The following is a 22,210-nucleotide window of genomic DNA, read 5'->3' as shown; positions in this document are numbered from 1 at the left end:
GTTTTATTTAGTTTCCTTTTTCATTAGTTTACAATTTCAGTTTTTTAGTAACTACATGTTAGTAGTTTTATTAACTCAGATTTATTAACTTTTGAGTTGCTATTATTTGTAAACACCCCCCCATCATTATAAATAAAGAAGGGCTGCTACTGATGCCCACGATTTTGATTTTGATTTTGAAAGAAAGAACTTACTGCTGGTCGCTGCCATGCAACTACTGCATTTTCTGTGTCTCATCACATAACAAGGGGCTGGTGTTTGATCCAGTTGACACTCTGCGACGACAAGCCTGGGAGGATCTTATTATTTCTGGTTTTCTTTATTGGTTATCTTCTCCAGCAGCATAGGTAAGTGATCTAACTACTCTGTAGAATTTCTGGGTTGATTTCTTTGTTCTTCTCCTTGTCGGCCTAGCTGTTTTTGAAGTTCTGGCCATCCGATGGCCACCCAATTTTGATCGAAGGTTAGTCCCTTCCAGAGGGAGGTTCAATCCCAATTTCATGCCCATCAGACCAGGGGATTGTCTGGTCTGGTTAATTCTCTGATTCTGGCCGATTGTGCTTCTGCCCAGAATTGAGTTCTGGTTTGATTTTGTTGTTGCCGTGGTGTTGCTACTAATTATGGCCTATTTTAATACCCTATTTTTTGCTACTGTTTAGTCCTATAGCTGGTGATATCAGATGTCTGAAACTCTACGTTCTGAGTTCACTATGTTGCTGTTCTGTGAGATCGATACTGTTTTCTGGAATGATATTTAAAGTCTGATTCTTTATATATATTTGGAACTGGTTTTGGTTGTTCTTTGGTTTATAAGTTTCTGCAGTTTTGGGTCTAGTTTGCTTGTCCAATCTAGTCCTACATTAAGGATCTTCCAGAGTATCCTCCCTTTCAAAAAGGGATAAACCTTTAACCAACGGAATCAGAAGCAACATAACAAGATAGGACCAAACTCCCCTCCTCAATATACAATTGAATAACAATTAGTGTGCATTTTATTCATCTTCACACATTACATACTTGCTAGAAAAATAGATACCAGGGCTGTGAAGGGTGATGCAGATTCTTCATCAAACTAGGCTTGTTTTAATAGGAATAAGCCTAGGATTGGGTTCCATACATGTTGGGCCTTTGATCACATGTGCTTTGAGTGTAATAGACCACTTTTATGGGTCTAAAAGATGGGTTCTAAGATTGAGTACGGGATTACTAGTTAGTTTTCCTTTTTCATTGGTTTATTTTTTAGTTGGGTTTTGATGGGGTTAATTAGTTTCTAATTTCAGTACCTAGTTAGTTTCTAATTTTCAGTCATAAGTTAGTTTTTAATTCCAGTTGTTTTATTTCCTAGTTTACTTTTCCAGATTTAGTAACTAGATGTTAATAATCTTTATTTCAGTTTTTTATTAACTTTGAAGTTACTAAATTGTAATCACCCCTCCATCATTATTATAAATAAAGGAGGAGGCTCATTAGTAGCCCACGATTTATTCAAACAAAAAAATTGTTGCTGCTGCAATGTCTCTACTGAGATTGCTTTGTGTTTGATCAAAGTGGTGGTCTTGTGTTTGATCAAGGCTGAAGGAATTGGTGTTTGATCCAATTGACTCTTTGTGGCGTGAAGTCCAAGAGGTCTCTTCAACTATTATTTCTTTCTTTTCAACGTTAATTGCAAGGTTCTTCAAACCAGGTAAGGGATCTGAACTGCTTTTGATTTCTGGTTCTGGAAATTTCAAGTTTCTCTCCTGCTGCCCCTATACTGTTCTAAAGATCCAGCCATCCGATGGCTCTCTTTTTTTGATCGAGTGTTAAGATTATATAGAGGGGAACTCGACCTTAATTTGAGGTTCATCAGACCAGGGAATCTGCAGTTATGGGATTTCTCCCTATTCTGGCCGATCCTAATTTCTGCCCAGATTTGCGAATCAATTTCTGTTGGGTGTTGCTGATTGGTTGTTGATACTATTCCTCATTGATTTGACTTCATTAGTTGATGATTTAAGTCCTATATTCCCTACTGTTTATTCAGTTACAGAATTGTTAATTTCTGAGATCGATTGTCTGATCTTTAAATTGTTATCAGTTTGTTTATTGTTCTGCTATTGGAATCATTGGGTGGTTATTTGGTTGTTCTTTGGTTCAAACTTCCTAAAGTTTGGGTCTAGTTTGACTTGTCAAATCTAGTCCTACATTAAGGTGGGATCTTCCAGATTATCCTACCTTTCAAAAAGGGATAAACCTTTAACCAACGAAATCAGAAGCAACATAACAAGATAGGACCAAACTCCCCTCCTCAATTTACAATTGAATAACAACTAGTGTGCATTTTATTCATCTTCACACATTACATACTTGCTAGAAAAATAGATACCAGGGCTATGAAGGGTGCAATAAGCAGAACCACTAAAACCAAATAAAAGCATCTACTATGGTGGGTACAGGTCACCCCAAATCTTGTAACAGGAGAAACATACAATAAGGGGGGTACAGGTCACCTAAAATCTTGAAACAGGAGAAACAGTGTTTCTCAAAGCAGTAATCAACTGGTAGACAGACTTCACCAAAAATAATAAATTACATCCTTCCATTTCTCTCTGTCAGAGCCCTCTAGGTGAGAGGATTTCAGACGACACCACCATTCATCAACACAAAATATTCGCCAACCAGAAGGTCTTTGCAATGTAAGGTGGACTATTGGAGCATGGATCACAAAGTTCCCCTACCAGACCAATCATCATTCCACATTGATTTTTCCCCCAATTTCCCAGGACAATAAAAGTTCTTGCAACAATGGGCAAATATTACATGATGTCCTAGCAAGAAGTCGGCGCCTTCACATTCAGAGAGAATTTGAGTGCCATCTATACAATTTTTGTTACCAGGCAAGTTTTACAAGTGTTATCATGGCACCAAGGCAAGCCATAGCAGTTGCCAGGCACCTAGGCACTCAGGCGAAGCCAAGCAACCAAAGACGAACACTTTATTTGAGGAAAATGTGCTCTAATCTGCATGCTGATACTGGTTCCAAGGTGTGTTTTCTTATTCCTTGTTCTTCCTTTTCCTTTCTTTTTTCAGTACAAGCTGGTTTATGCTTGTGAGTAGAATCCTCATGCTATAGAAGCTCTCCAATGTAATGTTGAAGCCAATTCTGTTGCTGATCGTTGTATCACACTTGAAGGAGATAACCGGGTTACAGCACCTAAGGGTTGCTGGTCGGATCTGCCTTGGTCTATTGCCAACAAGTGAGGGCAGCTGGCTTACAGCTGTTAGAGAATTAAGGTGCTGTTGTTGTTGTTACATAATTTTCTTTCTTGTAGCTGTTGTCATAACCTCTTAAGAATAGTTTGTCATAACAGTCCGTCAATCAAGAGTAACCTGCATTACACAACTTTTTCCTGTGTATATATACGACACTCTTTTCCCCAAATATGAACTGAATCTTGATTACAACATTTGCACTGGCACTTGACATTGTGGACTCATAAGGAAATTCCATGGATAAGAATGTATTCAGTGTAGGCAACCATTATGTTTGAAGTGTGGTAGCGCCGACCAGAAGCCAGCAGGTTGATGTTCTTCCTTGGACATAGAAAGCTCTGTTATCCAAATATGAACTTTAGTGTTGATTACAGCATTTGCACTGGCACTTGACATTGTGATTCTCATAAGGAAATTACATGGAAACGAATGTATTCACAGTGTAGGCAACCAGAAGCCAGTGAGTTGAGTTTCTTCCTTGATAACAGAAAGCTTCTTAGTTGTTAGCATAGTGACAGGTTGCAATAGTGATCAGAGGAACAACTGCCATTACTGGCTCAAAAATATAAATATTGTTACTGTTCAAAGAGTATTTTAAATTGGTTTACTAATTAAATTGAGCGCGGGCCTCGGCGCAACGCTAGGTTTGCTCCATTGTGACCTAGTGGTCGTGGATTCAAGTCAGGAAACAGCCTCTCCGCAAAGCGGGGATAAGGCTGCACACATTTTTCCGTGGACCCCACTGTGACTGGCGGGAACCTCGTGCACTTGGTATGCCCCTTTTTTTCACCTTTCTTTCCTTTTTCTTCTTCTTCCCCTCAGTTTGAGTGCCATCTTATACAATTTTTGTCACCAGGCAAGTTTTACAATTGTTATCATGGCACCAAGGTGCACCATAGCGGTTGACAGGCACCTAGGCGCTCAGGCAAGGCAAGCCACAAAGCCGAACACCTTATTTGAGGAAAACGTGCCCTACTCTGTATGCTGATACTGGTTTTAAGGTGTGTTTTCTTATTCTTTTCCTTCCTTTTTCTTTTTCTTCTTCTTCCCCTCACCCCCCAGGGGGGGTAATGCAGGAGTAGATTACAAGAAACTACCCCAGCAGTTTATAACCCCAAAAAATACAAATATGAGCAAGAAACAAAGAAATAATACCATCAAATAAACCCCCAAAGATACAATACCCATATAGGAGCAAAACCAGCCAAAAACCAACCCGATAGGAGAGAGAAAGGTGCAGCCAGGTCTGTGGGAGTTTGATTGAGCTGCACTTTTTGGTGTAGATAGTCCCTAGGGAGGGTACAAAAATGCCAAATATGAAGGGCTTCAGACACTTGGTTATGGAGTTATGCGCTTTCTTGATTTTTAGACCTAGGAAAGAGAATGTGAAGAATTCTGCAAGAACAACAACTTGTCTTCTTCAGATAACCTTCAAGAGAGAATCGATTGATGTTCTTAGAGTATAGAACCAGTCCTCCAAAGGATTTGCAGATCAGATCAAACTTGGGCAGCAATGAGGGTCGATTGGCTTCCAGAACAAGAACTCTTTAGCTGGCTGATTCTGATTTTGTATGCTTTAACAAGTCTAAACTTCTAATAACAATAAACAAAAAAAAAAAAAAATAGAAAAAGAAGAATCGATGGAGAGTTGAAAAGGGTGAAAGAGAATAAAGGAATGGGCATCTCACCCTTCAGGTTTTGGGTATCACATACCTCAAAGGTTTAGGCATCTCACCTCTCAATAACAGTTTTTTTAGCTAAAGAGTAATCACTCAAAAATCCATTCATTCAAATCTGAAATTATAAGTATATAGGCTCTTCTATTTATAAAGGGCAAAATAGCAATCAAACTACCACTAGGAGCTAGTTTCCCAATAGGACTAGACACTCCTACTACAACTAGGAATTCAAAATAGGACTAGGACTTAACTTTATGACTCCAACATGTAGTAGGACTAACTAACTAATAGTCTATATAGAACTTTACAACCGACCAATGGCCTAATGGGCCTTTATTGAATTAAATAACAACTAACTAAACTAATGAATTAAATCCCGTTTTTCTACCTTCTACCAATATTTTAGGCCCATTAAAGTGACCAATTTCAAAGAAAACCCATGGGATCAAAGGCCCAATACATATATAACACAACCCAAGGTTTATTTGCAATAAAATAAGCCCAAGTGACTTATCTACATCAGGGGGGCTCTCTTTCTCTCCATCATTTTCCCCATGTTTGGGCTAAAACAGGTCTGGGCACCGATACAAATAAGTCGCCTTGACTACTATCCAAATAAACAAAAAACTTCATTTGAGCATATCCACTTACCCACAAATAAAACCCATAAAGTTGTACAAATAGTCTCCATATGTGTGTTCAAGGTAGACAGATATACAAAGCAAAACGAAAGTTGGTGACAGTGAAACTAACAATGAGAAACATACAAGGGCATCCATCACCACTTGTCTATCTAAAAAAATGCACATAGACAAGCTCATTTCTTTGGTAAAAGCTCTTTAGTCCACAAAGAAACAAAGAAAATCACTGGTAGATTTCCAAAATATACAATCAAGCTGTGACTTAAGAGTCCCCCCGAGAGGCAGGATATTGTTGTCATACGTGCAGTTGTTGTAAGTGCAAGTTGTAATAATGATTGAAATGGAGTGGGTATCCCAATAGAAAGCGAATCACAGCATCCCTGGACTCCATAGTCAGCATTAAATGAGGCCTACCAACATAAACAAAAGGCCAACAATGAATAGCCACTCTGCCTAGACATGGTTGTACTCCCAATGAATAGATGACTGAACAATAGGGGTTTTCCCTCCAATTGAATTTCCCAGCAACCATAGTTGTCGGTGCCAACCCAATGGCAAGGCACCTTGATTCCTAATTATTCAACCTAGGTGGTGCATAATGAACAAGGGGGTTCTAAAGGAATAACAGAAATAGTCTCAGATCAATCGACCCCTCTTGTATCTAAAAGAAATTACAATGAATGAGGAAACACACCAGGTGTTCCTAGAAACAGCTTTTTCCTCCGTTTGGGAACCGAGATAGCCTACACAAGGTTTTCTGTTATGTCTGAGATGTAAGGATTAAAGCACTTTACCATATGAATCTTGAATCTCATGATTTTTGGGCCTTTCACAATTTATCGAATTCATGTTGATTGTAATCGATTTTAGTGGATTTCCATCTTTTAGTGGGATGATAAGCACAAATTTAGACAACACCAGGACAAAGAGGTCAGATAAAGAAATATCAGGGTATCCATTTGAAATGCTCAAAATAAGGGCCATGTATGTTGACAATAAGATTTGAAATGGAACCAGATAACTACAGCCTTTTTTATGTTAAGATAACACTTTTCTTTATCCAGGCCTTCGGCCAGACTAGTCCCACAGGCCCATACTGACCTCAAAACCGCATGGACCAGGTCATACTAGGGTTGAATGAGAAGCATTCAACTTTCACTGAAAGCAGTGAAGAGCATTAAACATCCCGGTGTGAGTGGCCCCAAGGAGGTAAGAGGAAATTTTTGGTTAAATCACAGGCATAATTCAAGAAAGCAACAAGCATCTATGCATCTCGAATGATCTCAGAAACCAGCATGAACCTACCAGCATAATAGCCTCTTTCAGTTTTGAGTGAAGAGAAGATCCTGAATCTTTGACACTTTTAGGAGGCCATATCTGCACCAATAAAGCACCACTTAGGAACAAATGACTCTTTAACATTTTTTTTTTAATTAATGTGTGTGTGAAAAAAGGGTTTATTCTAACCCATATGGGATAATCATTTTGGAATATAATGAAATAAAGTTATAGATACTTCAAAAAGGTTCCCTTACCGGTGAAAGAAATTCATTCCCTGCCCTATAACTTACTAATAAAGCTAAAGAATAAAATGCGGCCACACAAAAGTAGCCTGCTTTACCAGTGGTATGGTAGTATAAATGTATAATACAGTATATTCTCATCTTTTATACTGAAGGATCCATAGCAAACTAGAATCTAATAAATTGATGTCAATATCATCGCATTTCTATTTTAACCAGTAGACTATATATAATTTGGTTTTAATAAGCACAACAAATGCATGAGTTCTGAATTTTGAACCTATTGCAATCCCTTTCACATTTGTATGCTCCATATTGGATCATAGTTGTTAAGGCGCCGCCTAGGTGTCCAGGCATCTTCTTGGGTTCAAGGCGACAACATGCTTTTTTTATGCAAGAAAGGTGCCGTGTGGCCTAGTGACAGCATGCCTTTTAGTATATCAGTGTTTTGACGCTTCATGAGTTTACATCGATTTATGTTTATCATTTAATTTTTTATGAATATGCTTATATTATATCCTATATTTGTTTATTATATGTTAGTTTTCTCATATTAAGTCATTACTAGCATAATCATATCAAATTGCACTGATGCAACTTCTATGTTGCATATAAGCATAATTATATAAAACTATCATTGCTACATTACATATGGGCAAGAGAACACTACCCACAAGCGCAGGTACATGCAGCAGGCTTTGACCAATGAGAGGCTGCGCACAAGCATCTTCAGCACAGGGCAGCGCAGTCTTTTCTCACTCGCTGTGTCTAGGCGTAGACACACACTAGCAGGTAGCATTCTTTCTTCCATTACATTATTCACATATACTGCACGCCTAGGAGCCCCTCCAATGGCTTGGGTCGCCTAATCACCTTGACAACTATGATTAATATGCAAATTTCAAGTTATCACATCTTTGATATATAATCCACCGACAATGATTTGGATATCTCATCCTATCCACACATTTACTTTGACCCCAGAAAAATCAAAACACCAGCACTGAAATAGTTTCTCCAATAAACACAGAAGGTTTAGTTTTAAAATGTCCTGCATTTTGAAGTCCAAACTGCAGACCCTTTTTATCATGGGACATTTATCAGATTGAAAAACTTATTATTACTGATGCGAAACATAACAATATCAGGAAACATTCATTTCATACCAGACTTCGATTAGCAAATCAATTACATTTTCTGTCCATTCATCAGAGAGAGTGTGTGTGTGTGAAGAACCAATTATAAACTATATTTTAAGTGAATACTACCGCAGTAGAACACAAAGGGCACACATATCCTGCTGGTGCAGTGTGTTGAGGGAAGCTTTTAATATGGGATACCAAGCAATTTGTGTGTATCACATCTGAAATAAGCAGGGAAGAAACGTAAGTCATGCAGCTTGGTAGATAGCTCAAGAAGTTGGATTGTGAAGAAAAGAATTACAAATTAGGGGAATTGACTGAATGTGATTGATCACATACGCAAGCAACCCAATCGAGCAGTTTGAGGGTCAGGCCCATCTTCAAGCACAGCCTTGCATAGGCAGCAAGTAGGAGGCCAGTCATACTCTCCATCTATCACCCAGTCGGAGTAATTACGGACCTTAAGGAAAGCAAGAGAATTAGTAGTAGTCATATGCCATTGAACAATATGTGTGACATAATGGTAAAACATATGCATATGCAACATACTTGAACTGGAAAAAAGCAAAACTAGCCAGGTAAACACAAAACAGCAGAAATCTGCCAAATAATCCATCTCAAAAGAGTAGACCCACATCTATTTTACAGAAAAAACAACAGTAATGGTCCAATGAATATAAGCACAAGAAGGTAAACCATAAATTTTTGGCTGACACAAGGTAGAGAATATACAGAAGCAGCGTAACATGTTGACCGGTCTTCTACTAGTACCAAGACTGATTTCGGTTCAGTTGAATGTCCATCCCATATCAGATTCCGATGTTAAATATCAATTCTGAACTAAATTTAGGTGTGTTGGGGAGTCCACTGAACCACTCTCTAAATTGAATCTCAACCAAAATTTTCTTCTCTCACTTGCAGGTTTTTTCCAAGGCATCAAAGAAGATTCCCATCAAAAGAGGGGCATTCTGAGATCATACAACAACAAACTCAGCCTTATCCCAACTTAACACTACATGGATTCGTGCAAAAACAAAATAGGAGAAATGACAGTAAGAGGAAAAAAGCACAGAACCAACAAGTCGGGAAAATCTCAGCTAAATGGGGTCAGTTACATGGTTCCTTGCCCTCCAATCGGCTCTATCAAAGGTCATACATGGGACAAGACCTAGACTATGCATTTCATTCTGCACTACTACTCCTATGGTCATCTTAGGCCTGGCCCTAGCTCTTTTAGCTCCTTCAATCGAAATCAGATCACTCTTCCTTACTAGGGCATTCCTAGGCCTCCATTGAACATGGCCATACCACCTCAAACGACTTTCTCGGATCTTGTCGTTGATCGGGGCAACTCCCGAACCAAGTCTAATATGTTCATTTCTTACTTTGTCCCTCACAGTTTTTCTACACATCCATCTCAACATCCCCATGTCTGCAACACATAGCTTCTCTATATGACACTTCTTACTTGCCGAACATTCTACCCCATACATCACAGCCGGTCGTACAACAGTCCTATAGAATTTTCCTTTAAACTTTAAAGGAATATGTCGGTCACACCACACTCCTGTCGCACCTCTCCACTTCATCCATCTCACTTTATTTCTCTATGAAACATCATCCTCTATGTCACTTTCTTTATTAATGGTTGACCCCAAATATCTAAAATAGTCACTTTGTGGTATCTCTCCATCCTCAATTTTCACCATATCGTTATCCATCATAGTGTAACTAGGGTTACACATCATATACTCCATCTTCAATATACTAATCCTAAAACCTCTTGTTTCCAAGGTTGATCTCCATAGCTCCAACTTAGCGTTAATCCCTGCTTTTGTCTCATCCACCAAAACGATATCATCAATGAAGAGCACACACCATAGGACCTCGTCTAAAATGCTCTTGATTAAAATCATCCATGATAATCCCAAACAAATAAGTGCTCAAGGCTGGTCCCTGATGTTACCCAATCGTAATTGGGAAGTCATTGCCTTGACATCCCATAAATCTTACACTAGTCACTACGCCCTCATACATATTTATAATTATATCCACACATTTACTTCACACCCTGCTCTTCACTAGTATATGCCGGATTAATTCTTTTAAGGAATCTGTCATAGGCTTTTTCTAGGTCAATAAAGACCATATGGAGATCCTTCCTGCAGGCTCTATATCTTTCCATGAGCCTCCTCAGTAGGTAGATAGCTTCTGCCAACCCTAGGCCTTCGATAAAGAGATTCAAATGGTCTGACGCTCTAACTCTCCTGTATTAGTAGAATTTCCCGACTAAGAATAAGTTCGCTTAGGCAAAAAATAAATAAATTGGCATCAATCCTGAAGGGCCGAAGGAGGCTTTGCTACCCATCCTACTATACCACCAAAGGGCGACAGGTAAAGCTGCAAGGAGATAGTTCGGCTTTCTTTATTCTCATGGCAAAGTGAGTTGCATGGATTTACCAGGCATAAAACCGAACTGGTTATTCGAGATATGAGTCTCTTCTCAGATAGGCTTTAATAACCTTCTCCTATAATTTCATAGTATGAATCATTAGTTTTATGCTTCTATGGCTACTGCAGCTTTGAATATCACATTTATTTTTGTAGATTGGAACTACAATGCTTCTTCTCCATTCATCAAGAATTTTCCTTGTGTTCATAATATTGTTAAACAGACTGGTTAAGCAAGATATCCCATATACTCCTAAGCTCTTCCACACTTCCATTGGGACTTCATTTGAGATTGGTGTCTTGCCTACTTTCATCTTTCTTAAAGCTTCTTTAACTTCCACCACTCTAACCTTTCGTATATATCTATGATGTGTGATGTCTTGATGAATAATGGAATCTTCCGGGGCATTCCTACTCGAACTATCTCCATTTAGTAGGTCACAAATATACTCATCTCATCTCTTCATAATGTCTTCATCCCTTACCAATACTCTTCCATCATCACTTTTGATACATCTCACATGGTCGAAATCTCTACTCTTCCTCTTTCTCATTTTAGCTATCTTATATATAATTTTTCCCCTCCTTTTGAGCTCAGATTATTATAGAGGTCTTCATATTTTTTTTCGCCCTACCTATCCCCACAATATTCTTCGCTTCGTTTTTGGCAACATTATACCTCTTTTTATCTTCTGTCTTTTTTACCTTTACCATGTCTTAAAACTAGCTTTTTTGGTCCTAATGGTTACCTGGATCTCCTCATCCCACCACCAAGTCTTCATAGGAGCCTAAAGACTACCCTTCGCTTCTCCTAGGACTTCTTTGGCAACACTCTTAATACAAGTCATCATCTTGTTCCACATCGCATTGGTCTCTCCCTCAAAATCTCACTTTCCTTGTTTGAACATATTACCAATAAAAGTACCTAGGGACTCTCCTCCTTTTAATCTCCATCACCTCATCTTAAGTTACATAAGTTCCCCCATCCCATGCTTCTGTGTATTGAGGCATATATTCAGGACCATCAGTCTATGTTAGGTGGTTAGGCTCTTCCCAGGAATAACCTTGTAGTCCTCACACAACAATTTGTCGGTCCCTCTAGTTAGGATGAAATCTATTTGGTTTGTATGATGTCCACTTTTGTAAGTAACTAAAGGCTCCTCTCTTTTTTGAAAGAAGGTGTCAACAATGGATAAATCATAAGCTACCACAAAGTCTAAATCTGAGGTCCCCTACTCGTTCCTCACCCAACTTTGTAGCCTCCGTGGACACCTTCAAAGCCTTTAAGATCACTCCCAACATGTCCGTTCAAGTCACATTCGATAATAATCAATTCTTCCTGCCCAAAACCTTACAATAAATCATCCATATGTTCCCAAAATTGGCGCTTACTACTTCCATCCTTACCTACTTGGGTGCATAAACGCAAACTATATTGACAACCTCTTTCTCCAACACCAATTCGATATATATAATCCTATCTCCCAGTCTTGTGGCATCCAATACAGGTCTTTGTCCACTATTACACCCACTCCGCTTCTATTATTTTGATCTCCCGGCATTCTGCATTCTGATATCATAAACATTATAATAAATGTATCAAGCCTCCTCAGTAGTATGTTTTTCATTGTAAGACGGTTCTCATCTAATATAAATGCTGCTGGAGCAATGAAACATTGAGCCTATCAGGGGCTGCACCATTCTGAGATCATAGGCATTCCTCTTTAGGTGTGTTCTCTCTTCAGTGTCTTATTCTTGGTCAACTTCTTTCATCGCATCACAGTATTTCTTCACTCCCCCCGCCAACCCCAGAATAAAGAGAAGGTTGTAATTTATGTACTTTATGGCAGGGTTCAAAAGTCTCTTCTTTGTAAAGGTCCCCAAATCCGTACTTACAAGTGTCATTTAAGGATGTAGAATAAGTATCATAAGAAGAGTAGCATTGTACTTTTTGCATTTTTTACTTGTAAAGTTCTACTCATGCAAAGGTCTCTTCTCCTCTCTATAGATTCATTAATACTTCATTTTTATCTTTATGGTATCAATCCAAACAAAAAAGAGGAGGGTGAGGAGGAGAATAGCATCCAAAAAGTACATGAATGTAGACAGGCAAGTATCCTGAGATGAGAGAAGTGGGTTTAGTCTATCAATAAGCCATAGCAATCATTAGCAGAAAAAAGCATAAACTGTTACCACACATATTCGGTGCTCTGGAAAACAAATGCATTCCCCACAAACAGGGACCTTATGCACGAAGCAATAAAGCTTTGTCGCCTGAAACCAAAACATTTCCATGTCTCAGTAATTGAATAATGTACGAAGTTTCAGAAATGAAGGAATTCAAAATGGTCAACAGAAAAATAGAGGGTATCAGATACCTAGAACGAGTAAGTAGTATAAATTTTATCCTTTCAACTGCAGAAGTTCCCATTAAGCTACACCACAATGTTTATAAGCCTAGCTCGGTAGCACCACCCCCCCCCCCCCACACACACACACCCAAGAAAAAAGAAAAAAAAGAAGAGGTTATGAAGCAAACCCTAAATAGGGTCGGTAACTGTTAGCTGACTTTGCTGCAATAAATTGTTTCTTGATCAGAAGGTGATCCCTGATTTAGCTAATATTTTCCCTTAGTAACAGCAAAGGGCTAATGCGTGACAAACCAAGTACTCGGACCCATGATTGATCTATTAAGCGAAGGTAAACTACAATTAGCCACTAAGAAGCTATGCTAACTACCACTGCGGTAAGGCCCATCACCATTTTGGTCTATGGAGACTAATATCCGTATATATCAGAAACCCAGAAACAGATCTGCATTATTCATATAGTTTGTCTTGCATAGCTGCATTAATTTTTCTTCCTCACAACTTTTTCCTTTCGTTCTTCTCTCTTTCTAATAATCTGCCGCCTCACTCTCCCAGAAATCCTAATGTTTGATGTTTGGTGTTATTAAGGCCGTTACCCAGTGCACAAAGGCTTCCCGCAATTAAGCAGGGTTATGATAGGGTATATAGGTAGACAGCCTTACCCCCTTTAAGGAGAGGCTGGTTCCAGGACTCGAACCCGCACCACTGCACAGGTGGAAAGAGCACTTTGCCATTGCTCCAAGCAACGACCCATGTTTGGTGTTATGAAGCTATGATACAATAACAAATGGCAGACGAAATTTAAAGATCGGCAGAGCTTGATCTTTCCTTTTATCCCATTAAGTACTGAATCTTTGAGAATTATAAGCGCAATAGAGAGAGAGAAAGACTATTGAATCTTCACTATTGAAGGGCAGTTGGCCTCAGGGCAAAGAAAAAAAACAGAAGAATGAAACAATTGCTCTGAATTGAACGGCGATGAGGGCTGAGTGAAGAAACGAAACATAAGAAAGACCGGCGCTATGAAGAATGCGTACCTTGCGGCATTTGCAGACCACCATCTCATCGACCGATCAAGCTGCGACAAGCAAGAGGAAATTAAAATTGAGAAGTGAGAGATGCCTGGATTTAGATTATTAGAGGAATATGCAATGAATTCGATCACTTGTTTGAATTGAATAGGGATGGAGATAAACACAGATAGATGGATCTGAGAAATTAGGAATCTCACATAGTCACATCATAGTATTTTTCATCTGAGAGGACAGCCGTATAGGATCAACCGATCAAGCCCTCCTTCGCTTGTTGCAGAGATGAGACAAAGTCACAGAGATGCAAAGAGGTACGTTATTCATGTTTTTGAGTCTCGTCACATAGAGAAGCACAGGAATCCGTCCAGACTCCAAACACGATCAGCTCACCGAGGCAAGGCCAGGCGATCATGATCCGTATGATTTCAATACTTTCCTACTTTTCTTCTGCGTTTCAGGCAGTAACGACGCGCGCATCCAGTTGCATCTCTTCTGTACTGGTTGGATCTCGATCCCGATCGTAAGATCTATGGTTTTGGTGCAATATATCTGGGTCCCACAAACATGGCTTTATAAAGTACATTCACCGTCGATTTGGAATCTCTTAACTGCGGGTATTATTGAGTGGATCGAGTATCCCTTTCACCCATGTTGAATGCACTGCCTACCTACCTTAGTTGTTGTTGAATCAGACTCTTAAGGGTACAAATGACTTTGTACATTGGCCTTACCGTTCATCTCCTTTTCATTTTTATTAACATTCCAACCGAGGCGCGAATGTCCGATTGCCCATAAGCCACGCCAAACCCAGAAGCGCTTCCCATTTTGCTTTTTCTTGGGAAAGAAAACGTTGTGCTTGTTTAATTTGTTTTTATGGCCTAAGAATAATAATAAATTTTAGGGGTGCAAGTTTGGCCCTGTAAACCCGCCCCGAATCAGAATAGGATTAGTCATGAAAAATTCTGGCCCTAAGGATTTACTTGGTACTAAAATTTTTTTATCCTGAGTCAAGGCAGTAAGAGTTGATGTTCCTGGCTCATTCAGCAAGCCCTGAACTCAACCCTTATTTTTTATCTTAACTTTGGCAATGTCCGATCCTAATTTTTTACCCTGATTGAGCGTTCAATAGCCAATTTTTAAGTTTAGTACTCATTATCCACTATGGTTGTATAAACTACTTAAATTTCTTATCTAATGATGTGTTTACAATTTTATTTTTATTTTACTTTTCAATTCCAAGAGATGCAAAATCAAATGGTTTTTTAGTTGTTTCACATTTTGTAGGGTCAAGGTTTTAGGTTAAGCTATACCCACCCTAGATGGCAAACCAGGAGCAGGGCCAATCAGGGTGGGCCTAGGCTGGGTTGAGCCTTGCAAGATTGGGTTTAGGCCTTGAGTCAAGGTTCAAGGCGGGCTTAAGCCTAGCTAGTAGAACTTAGGGTTGGATTAGGGTTTTAAGAAGCAATGCCCAACCTAACTCTATTGCAACCCTACCTAAGATGAAATAATATTATTCTAACTTCATAGGATTTATTTGTGTATGAAAAAATCAGGTAGCCTAATCCTACCCAAAAAAAAAAAAAAAAGTCATGTAACCTAGAGATGAAAGAGGGAAATAATTTTTAGAGGGGCATAAAATGATCAACCTACCCCCATGAGACAGAAATTTACATATTTGTGGATGTTGCCTCGTGCACTCCCATTGGTTTTTGCGCATGCAAGAAACTACTCCTCCATAGAGAATACTTCCCCCAAAATAATATATAGAAAGAGAGAAACTACAAGCAGATGTATTGAACCTGCCCAACTTTTATGCTTCGTGACAAAAAAAAAAAGAAAGAAAGAAAGAAAGAAAGAAAAAAGAACCCTTACTTTTCTATTGACAACTACTAATGGTATATGACCAAATGAAAAGCAACTTCACACCCTTTTCTTTAAATAAATTTTACAACACTAGTAGTGATATTGGATCAAAATTACTTCCCTTCTTAATGTACCCATCGATGGCTGTGGCTACAAGAACAACAAAAATTAGGATATGTGTTAGTTTGTCAATAGAACAGAATAAGTAAGAGATAAAAGAAGATATATACATACATTGTTGTCTTAGATTATTGTTATTTTTGTCTTCTTTATTTTTTAATTTATTCTCTTAACAAACAGACATACCCTTTGTGTATTGAGCTCTACTAGAAAATCGAGTAGCAGATATGAACCTCCAATATCTCCTTCGAGTGTCTTGACTGTCAAGTCATAGTCTTACACCTTTGCCGAAGCCTTATCCAATGATGGATGGTTCCCAAAGTGTAACTTTATTTTTTTTTTTGGTGAAATATTTGCATTCGATGAGTCTGTCAATAAGCAATCTTTGACAATGGATGTGATTTTTTGTTTGAATTATTTCGGAAGCTCGATTGGAAACATCAAATACTTGAAAGGGTACATATTTGGGGAGGCCCAAATGTGATTATTTGTATGATATGTGTTTAACAATATTTTTTGTATTTTAATGAGGAACCCTTCGAGAACCTGCATAGGTGGCACAATTTTTCATTATTTGTGTGGTATGTATTTCACTGTTCTCCTAAAAAGAACCAAAAGAAATACAAAAGGGGGGGTATGTAATTTTAGAAATATCATGGTTTTGACTTTTGACTCTTGGAGTTTCTAATATGTATATGGTTGGTTTTAGATTCAAATATTAAGAACATGAAAGTAATGCTATAGTTTTTAGTTGAAAACTTATTTGGTACAATTGAAAAGATATTTTTTTAGGAGAAAAGAATCTTATATGCTTGCATATTTGATGTCTTTATGCTTGGACATGGACAAGTGCAAAAAGACCATACTGCCCCCCACCCAGATGTTTCCGCATGGCCTCCCATTGGTTGTGCACTATTGCAATGGCAAGCAGGCAAGGTTCTCATGCATATTTTTATTTTTATTTTTTTTAAATGCCACATAATGTAAGGCCATGCTAAATGGCTACTATTAAAATGCCAAACATATTTAACCCCCACCCCTCCAAACAAAAAAAAATGTCATACATATTATAACACATATCATGGAAAAGGAATAAGAAAACTAATCACATAATTTTATTTATTATATAGAAATAGAATACAAAGGTGTATACGATCCTTGTATTTAATATATATGATATTTTTAAAGGAAAAAAGAAAACTAACTGTTTACGCATGTCTACACCTAAACACAAACAGTCGCAAAAAAAACTGTGTTGCCCTTTGTCATGTGTTGAAAATGCATCCTTAGAGCCTCCAATTGGTTTACGTGCTTGTGCAATGGCTATACAAATGAGCTGCGCTCTCTTGCCCTAAATTTAATTATTAAAATACACATTTTCACTAATTTTGAATTCGGAGGCGGCGGGATACCGGTCACCTGGCCCATGTGACTATGTCACGCTTATCATCCTTATTTTTCTGACAACGGTGCATCCACCTGGCTAAAAGATACCGATTACCGACACAAACGACCCCGTCTATAAAAAATCCAAAAAGGCCAAAACCATTCCGATTTTAAAAATTTCCGAAGTTTTGAATCTCATTCCTTTCCGCCTTTCAATTTAACGTAACCTCCCGATTAGATCTCCGATCGTTTCGTGTTTTCAAATACTCCCCAACCCCTCCCAGTGCTCCCAAAGCTTCCCATCCTGTGCTCATCTATTTCTTCTTGGTGTTCACTCTGCAACTCTGCTCACTCTTTTCTCCTCATACTCGGAAACCCTAAGTTTTACACAATAAAATCTCAATTACTATGAGTGCGGCCCTTCCTCCAGTGCCGGGGAGGGAGCTATCTAGCCCTCCTTCTGATGGCATCTCCAACCTTCGCTTCTCCAATCACAGCGATCATCTCCTTGTTTCGTCGTGGGATAAGGTCAGTTCTTGACCATATGTATCCATCTTTCTTTTTCTTTTTTTAGAACTTGGTTCAGTTAGATCGTCCTCTGACACTGGTTTTTGCTTCGAAATGTATGATTTCATTGATTGTATTTTTTTGGTTTACTAGAGCGTCCGCTTGTACGATGCAAGCGGAAATGTATTGAGAGGAGAGTTCAAGCATGGCGGTCCTGTGTTGGATTGTTGCTTTCATGATGATTCTTCCGGCTTTAGCGCCAGTGCAGATTGCACTGTCAGGAGGTAAGGGAAACGCGGAGCATTGCCTGCTTGTTGTTTATTCATTTCTTAGTTCTGGATTTTTTCATTCCAGTTGTTTGCGGTTTAGTGTTGTAAGACTTCTCTTGCAAAAGAGGAGGAGAGCTGAATTTGGAACTTTGTAGCATAAAAAAGCAAGAAACTTGTAGTGTTAAATGCGCCTAAAATGATTTGTACAGTGTGGTTCTCCATTATACCTTTTTTACTTACCATTATATTTTATTTTTAGGAAAGCCAATGGTTCTCTTCTATTTTGCTTTAGTTTGTTGTGTTGTTAAAAAGTCGAATCCTAAGTCAAGTTTAATATCTAAAAGTGCCATATGATGTTTCAGGTATGTTTTCAGCTCTGGCAAAGAAGATATCTTAGGAAGGCATGATGCACCCGTGCGTTGTGTTGAGTACTCTTATGCAGCAGGTTGTTTCTATGTATCTGATTTAGTTGACAACAAATTAGGGAGCAATTTAGTTTGTCCATTTTCTGTCTCTAGATGGTTCAACTATTGCAAGTTTTCTTTGAGTTGAATGAGAACATCCTCTTCTACTATCTTCCATTGGCAAATGTGTAGAATTACCATGTCATTATTGGTAATTTTGTGAATACTGAGATACTATATGTTTCCTAGTTATCTTGGTTTTATTCCTTTTTGACAATTTAAATACTCAATCTACCATTTAGTGTGCCATCGTTTCAAAATAGACGATTGGTTTGGGTACAACATCAACCTGAGTAATGGGAGCTGCAAACTCTTTGTTTTTCTCTTTGATCGCAATTCAGAGGCTGATAGGATGATGGTAAATTGATGTAGGACAAACTTCGTTTATCACGTAGGTATGTTGGATTAAAAAAACGCAAATGCAAATCACATTTTGTTTCTACATTAAACAATTTAAAGGCATATGCAGTGAGTAAATTAACATGGCTAATAATATGGTTCATTAAGAGTTGTGATAAAGAATAATTGCAAATACTCTTCCCAAACAACAATATACCGTGAGGCAGCTAAGTTGGCAGTTCTGTCCAATCGAAGAAAGTGCTGTACTAGTTCAAGGTGACTAGCATGCTGGTTGTCTTCTTAGAGGTGTCTAGTCTATTCATATTATTCTGGATGTTTGACTGTTCTTGGCCTCTTTTTTGTGTGTGCAAGGGTGGGGTTGTTAAAATCCTACCAAATCCTGTTATCCTGTAAAGAACAGTGCTAGGAAGATTACGGGGTCCTCTTTACTATGATTGGTTGACTTTGTGTTAAGATATGGACTAACTATTTATCCTGATGCTTTATGAAAATAAATAAATAAGTAAAAGAAAAAAACTCAGTTTTCACTATTCGATTCAGTGTTCAGCTACCTAGAGGGTCATGTAGCCATTTTTCTTAGGTTTTGTTTGTTTGCAGGGGTTTTGGTGGGGTGAGAAAGTTTAATACCAAAATTAGTTTGTTTAGTTGCAATGGGGTGGGGAAGTTGGATTCCCATAATTTTTGTCTATCCCTTGTTGGCATCCTGTTTCTCCCATCCCACCCTTTTTAAAATCCTACCAAAATCGGTGGGACTTCTTGGAAAAGAGGAAGGAGACTTGGTGTATATCTGCAGCGGTCTGAGTTTTGCATGACCATCTTCTTCGTTGAGAACCTGGGGTGCATTCTTCCCTGCTTTGATCTTTCCTCAGTCCCCTCCCTTATGCAGGCTCCCACGAGGGTCTTGGTGAAGAATCAGATGGGTGTGAATGGGACTCTTACGGGGAAGTGGAAGGAAAGTTTCAACGGTCATGTTCTCACATGGAATTTTCAATTGATTTGGTTGAGATTCTGGCTTCCAAATTTTAAATATTTACTTTGGTGGTTTATATTTCTTGTGTTCAAATTTGGGGAACTTAATTTCAGATTAGTGGTTTCTGTCTTATTTAATACATTTCTTAAAACCAGTTGTAATGAGTCTAGGGAGCTGAATTGTTTGGATTGTTGCACTTTTTTTAAAAGTGTACCATCTCTGAGGCTGACAAATAGATTTATGAGTAACTAAATGCATGCATGTGTAAGGTGGTGTCCTGAGCCAGAAGGGCTGACTGGTTGTTGACAGTTGGAGTTGGGTTTGCTCATCCATCTCAGACTTTTGTGTCTGCATATGTGTGGACTTTTTTGACAAACTTGGAGGCATGAAGGAATGGGAAGGAGGAAGAGGAACAACCTCTCTAGACATCAACTCAACTTGGCTCTAAACTAACTGTTTGTGGCGTTCTATTCTATGACTTTCCCCCTTTATCATCAACTCCAGATGTTACCTTTTATGCTACTCTGTTACCGTTGCTGGTATTATTTAAACTATGGCTGTTGTGAATTACTGGTTGGATGGTAGTAATAGTATTATTTAAGCTACATTTGTTATGAAGTAAGAAAAGTAGTATTTATTTTGAATGCTGAATGAGCGGAAATATTTGTTGTGGTGTTACTCTATTTATTAGAGGACCTAGTTGTAGCAAGTTTCATGATTTGTGTTTACCTGGAAGTTTGCCTTTTCTAATTTAGATTTGTGTTTAAATGATTGCTTTTGGTTCTCTTCTAGATAAAATGCGTCTTTCTAGTGCTGGATGAATGGTGACATGTCTTGGGTACAATCGCTGATGTCTTTGACTGCTTTGTTTTTTTGAATCTATCCATATATATATATATTATTCTTAATTAGTCGGCTAGCCTATGGCACAACAGTTAAGTTGCACTATTGCAACATGTTAGTTACAGGTTCAAAACTTGTAAACAACCTCCTCTGCGAAGCAAGGGGTAAGGCTGCACACATTTGCCCCACCAGACCTTGCAGTAGCAGGAGCCTCGTGCACTGGGTTGCTCTTTATATATATATATATATATTATTTCAATATTTATATTTCATAAGTTTGTAACAATTCAAGTCTAGATCTCATTGTGTGTGACATGTCTTTATGTAGTATCGGATATAAGCATCATTCTTCTTGTTTTTGCAGAATTCATATCTCACACCATTACGTTGTTTATATTTGCATGATTGCAGGACAAGTCATCACTGGTAGTTGGGACAAAACACTGAAATGTTGGGATCCAAGGGGTGCCAGTGGGCAAGAACGTACTCTTGTTGGGACATACGCTCAGCCTGAGCGTGTGTATTCCCTTTCCCTTGTTGGCAATCGTTTGGTAGTAGCAACTGCAGGAAGACATGTAAACGTCTATGATCTGCGCAATATGTCTCAACCAGAGCAAAGGAGGGAGTCTTCATTGAAGTATCAAACTAGATGTGTACGCTGTTATCCCAATGGAACAGGCATGTAAAAGAATCTAAAGAACCTCTGATTATTAATATTCTATGTTGTCTCTTTGACTTCATTTGCACATTTTATGTTTCCTTTTTGACATATTTTGTGCTCCTGTTCATTAGGAAGTCTTCTTCATAAGCGTTTTAAGTTGATCGTAATCATTTTATCTCTCATTTAATGGTCTATTGTAGTCGTGTTATTTCCAATCTCCAAATTCAATTTGATTTTTGGTTCCAAGTTTTGACAGTCAATCACCTTCTTAAGTGTAACCATACTGACAGGAAAAGGATATCATCTTTCTCATGGCTTATTCTTTCTGCTTGCTTTTTAATAGACTTTACTTTCAAATGGCACTTGTGCCCACACCTACATACCCCCACTAATGCATGCTCATGCAATTAGAGATGTATATGGGTAATCGAAAATGCACAAAGTTATTCTATAATACTGAAATACGATTCATCAGTATGGCTATAAACAATTAGTTAGAATATTTAAAGAGGTGAGTTAAAGAGCACAAGTAGCGCATGGGTGTAAATTTGGTTTTGGGGTGGGGGGGGGGAATATAATACTTCAATTTTCTCTTCTCTTTGATCTTCAGCCCTGATTCGTCCTCTCCCTTCAACCCTTTGCTTTTTTATTCAGTCATCCAGAATCCTACAAACCCCCC

The 22,210-nt window shown here is 38.4% G+C and overlaps 2 protein-coding genes across 4 annotated transcripts in view; one reads left to right on the top strand and one right to left on the bottom strand.

The window, feature by feature from the left end:
- Positions 1–2,298: 2,298 nt before the first annotated feature.
- Positions 2,299–14,557, bottom strand: LOC122090989 (zinc finger protein-like 1 homolog). 3 transcript variants are annotated; one of them, XM_042660776.1, is made up of 7 exons: positions 14,289–14,551; positions 14,095–14,135; positions 12,882–12,962; positions 8,577–8,697; positions 8,364–8,458; positions 6,878–6,949; positions 2,299–3,590 (listed from the first exon to the last, which is right to left on the bottom strand). In XM_042660776.1, exons 2-7 carry the CDS (start codon positions 14,116–14,118, stop codon positions 3,474–3,476), a joined length of 510 nt encoding a protein of 169 aa, XP_042516710.1. In that variant the 5' UTR covers positions 14,119–14,135; positions 14,289–14,551; the 3' UTR covers positions 2,299–3,473. The 3 variants fall into 3 exon arrangements, with proteins under 3 accessions (XP_042516710.1, XP_042516711.1, XP_042516709.1); XM_042660775.1 differs by lacking the exon at positions 2,299–3,590 and adding an exon at positions 5,734–5,982 and having other exon boundaries at positions 14,289–14,557; XM_042660777.1 differs by lacking the exons at positions 2,299–3,590; positions 8,364–8,458; positions 8,577–8,697; ... (1 more) ...; positions 14,095–14,135; positions 14,289–14,551 and adding exons at positions 5,404–5,982; positions 7,766–8,355.
- Positions 14,558–17,620: 3,063 nt separating this feature from the next.
- LOC122090646 (mitotic checkpoint protein BUB3.2) overlaps positions 17,621–22,210 on the top strand; it is an 8,475-nt gene continuing 3,885 nt past the window's right edge. Inside the window, exons 1-4 of the mRNA XM_042660286.1 lie at positions 17,621–17,985; positions 18,118–18,248; positions 18,596–18,678; positions 21,282–21,548. Of these exons, the coding sequence (XP_042516220.1) occupies positions 17,866–17,985; positions 18,118–18,248; positions 18,596–18,678; positions 21,282–21,548 (601 nt within the window). The 5' untranslated portion in view covers positions 17,621–17,865. The remainder of the gene's footprint in view (positions 17,986–18,117; positions 18,249–18,595; positions 18,679–21,281; positions 21,549–22,210) is intronic.

Source organism: Macadamia integrifolia, chromosome 10 (assembly GCF_013358625.1).
Source record: "Macadamia integrifolia cultivar HAES 741 chromosome 10, SCU_Mint_v3, whole genome shotgun sequence".
NCBI lineage: Eukaryota > Viridiplantae > Streptophyta > Magnoliopsida > Proteales > Proteaceae > Macadamia > Macadamia integrifolia.
The sequence above is the reverse complement of the archived record's forward strand: the minus strand, read 5'-3'. Positions and strand labels throughout refer to the sequence as shown.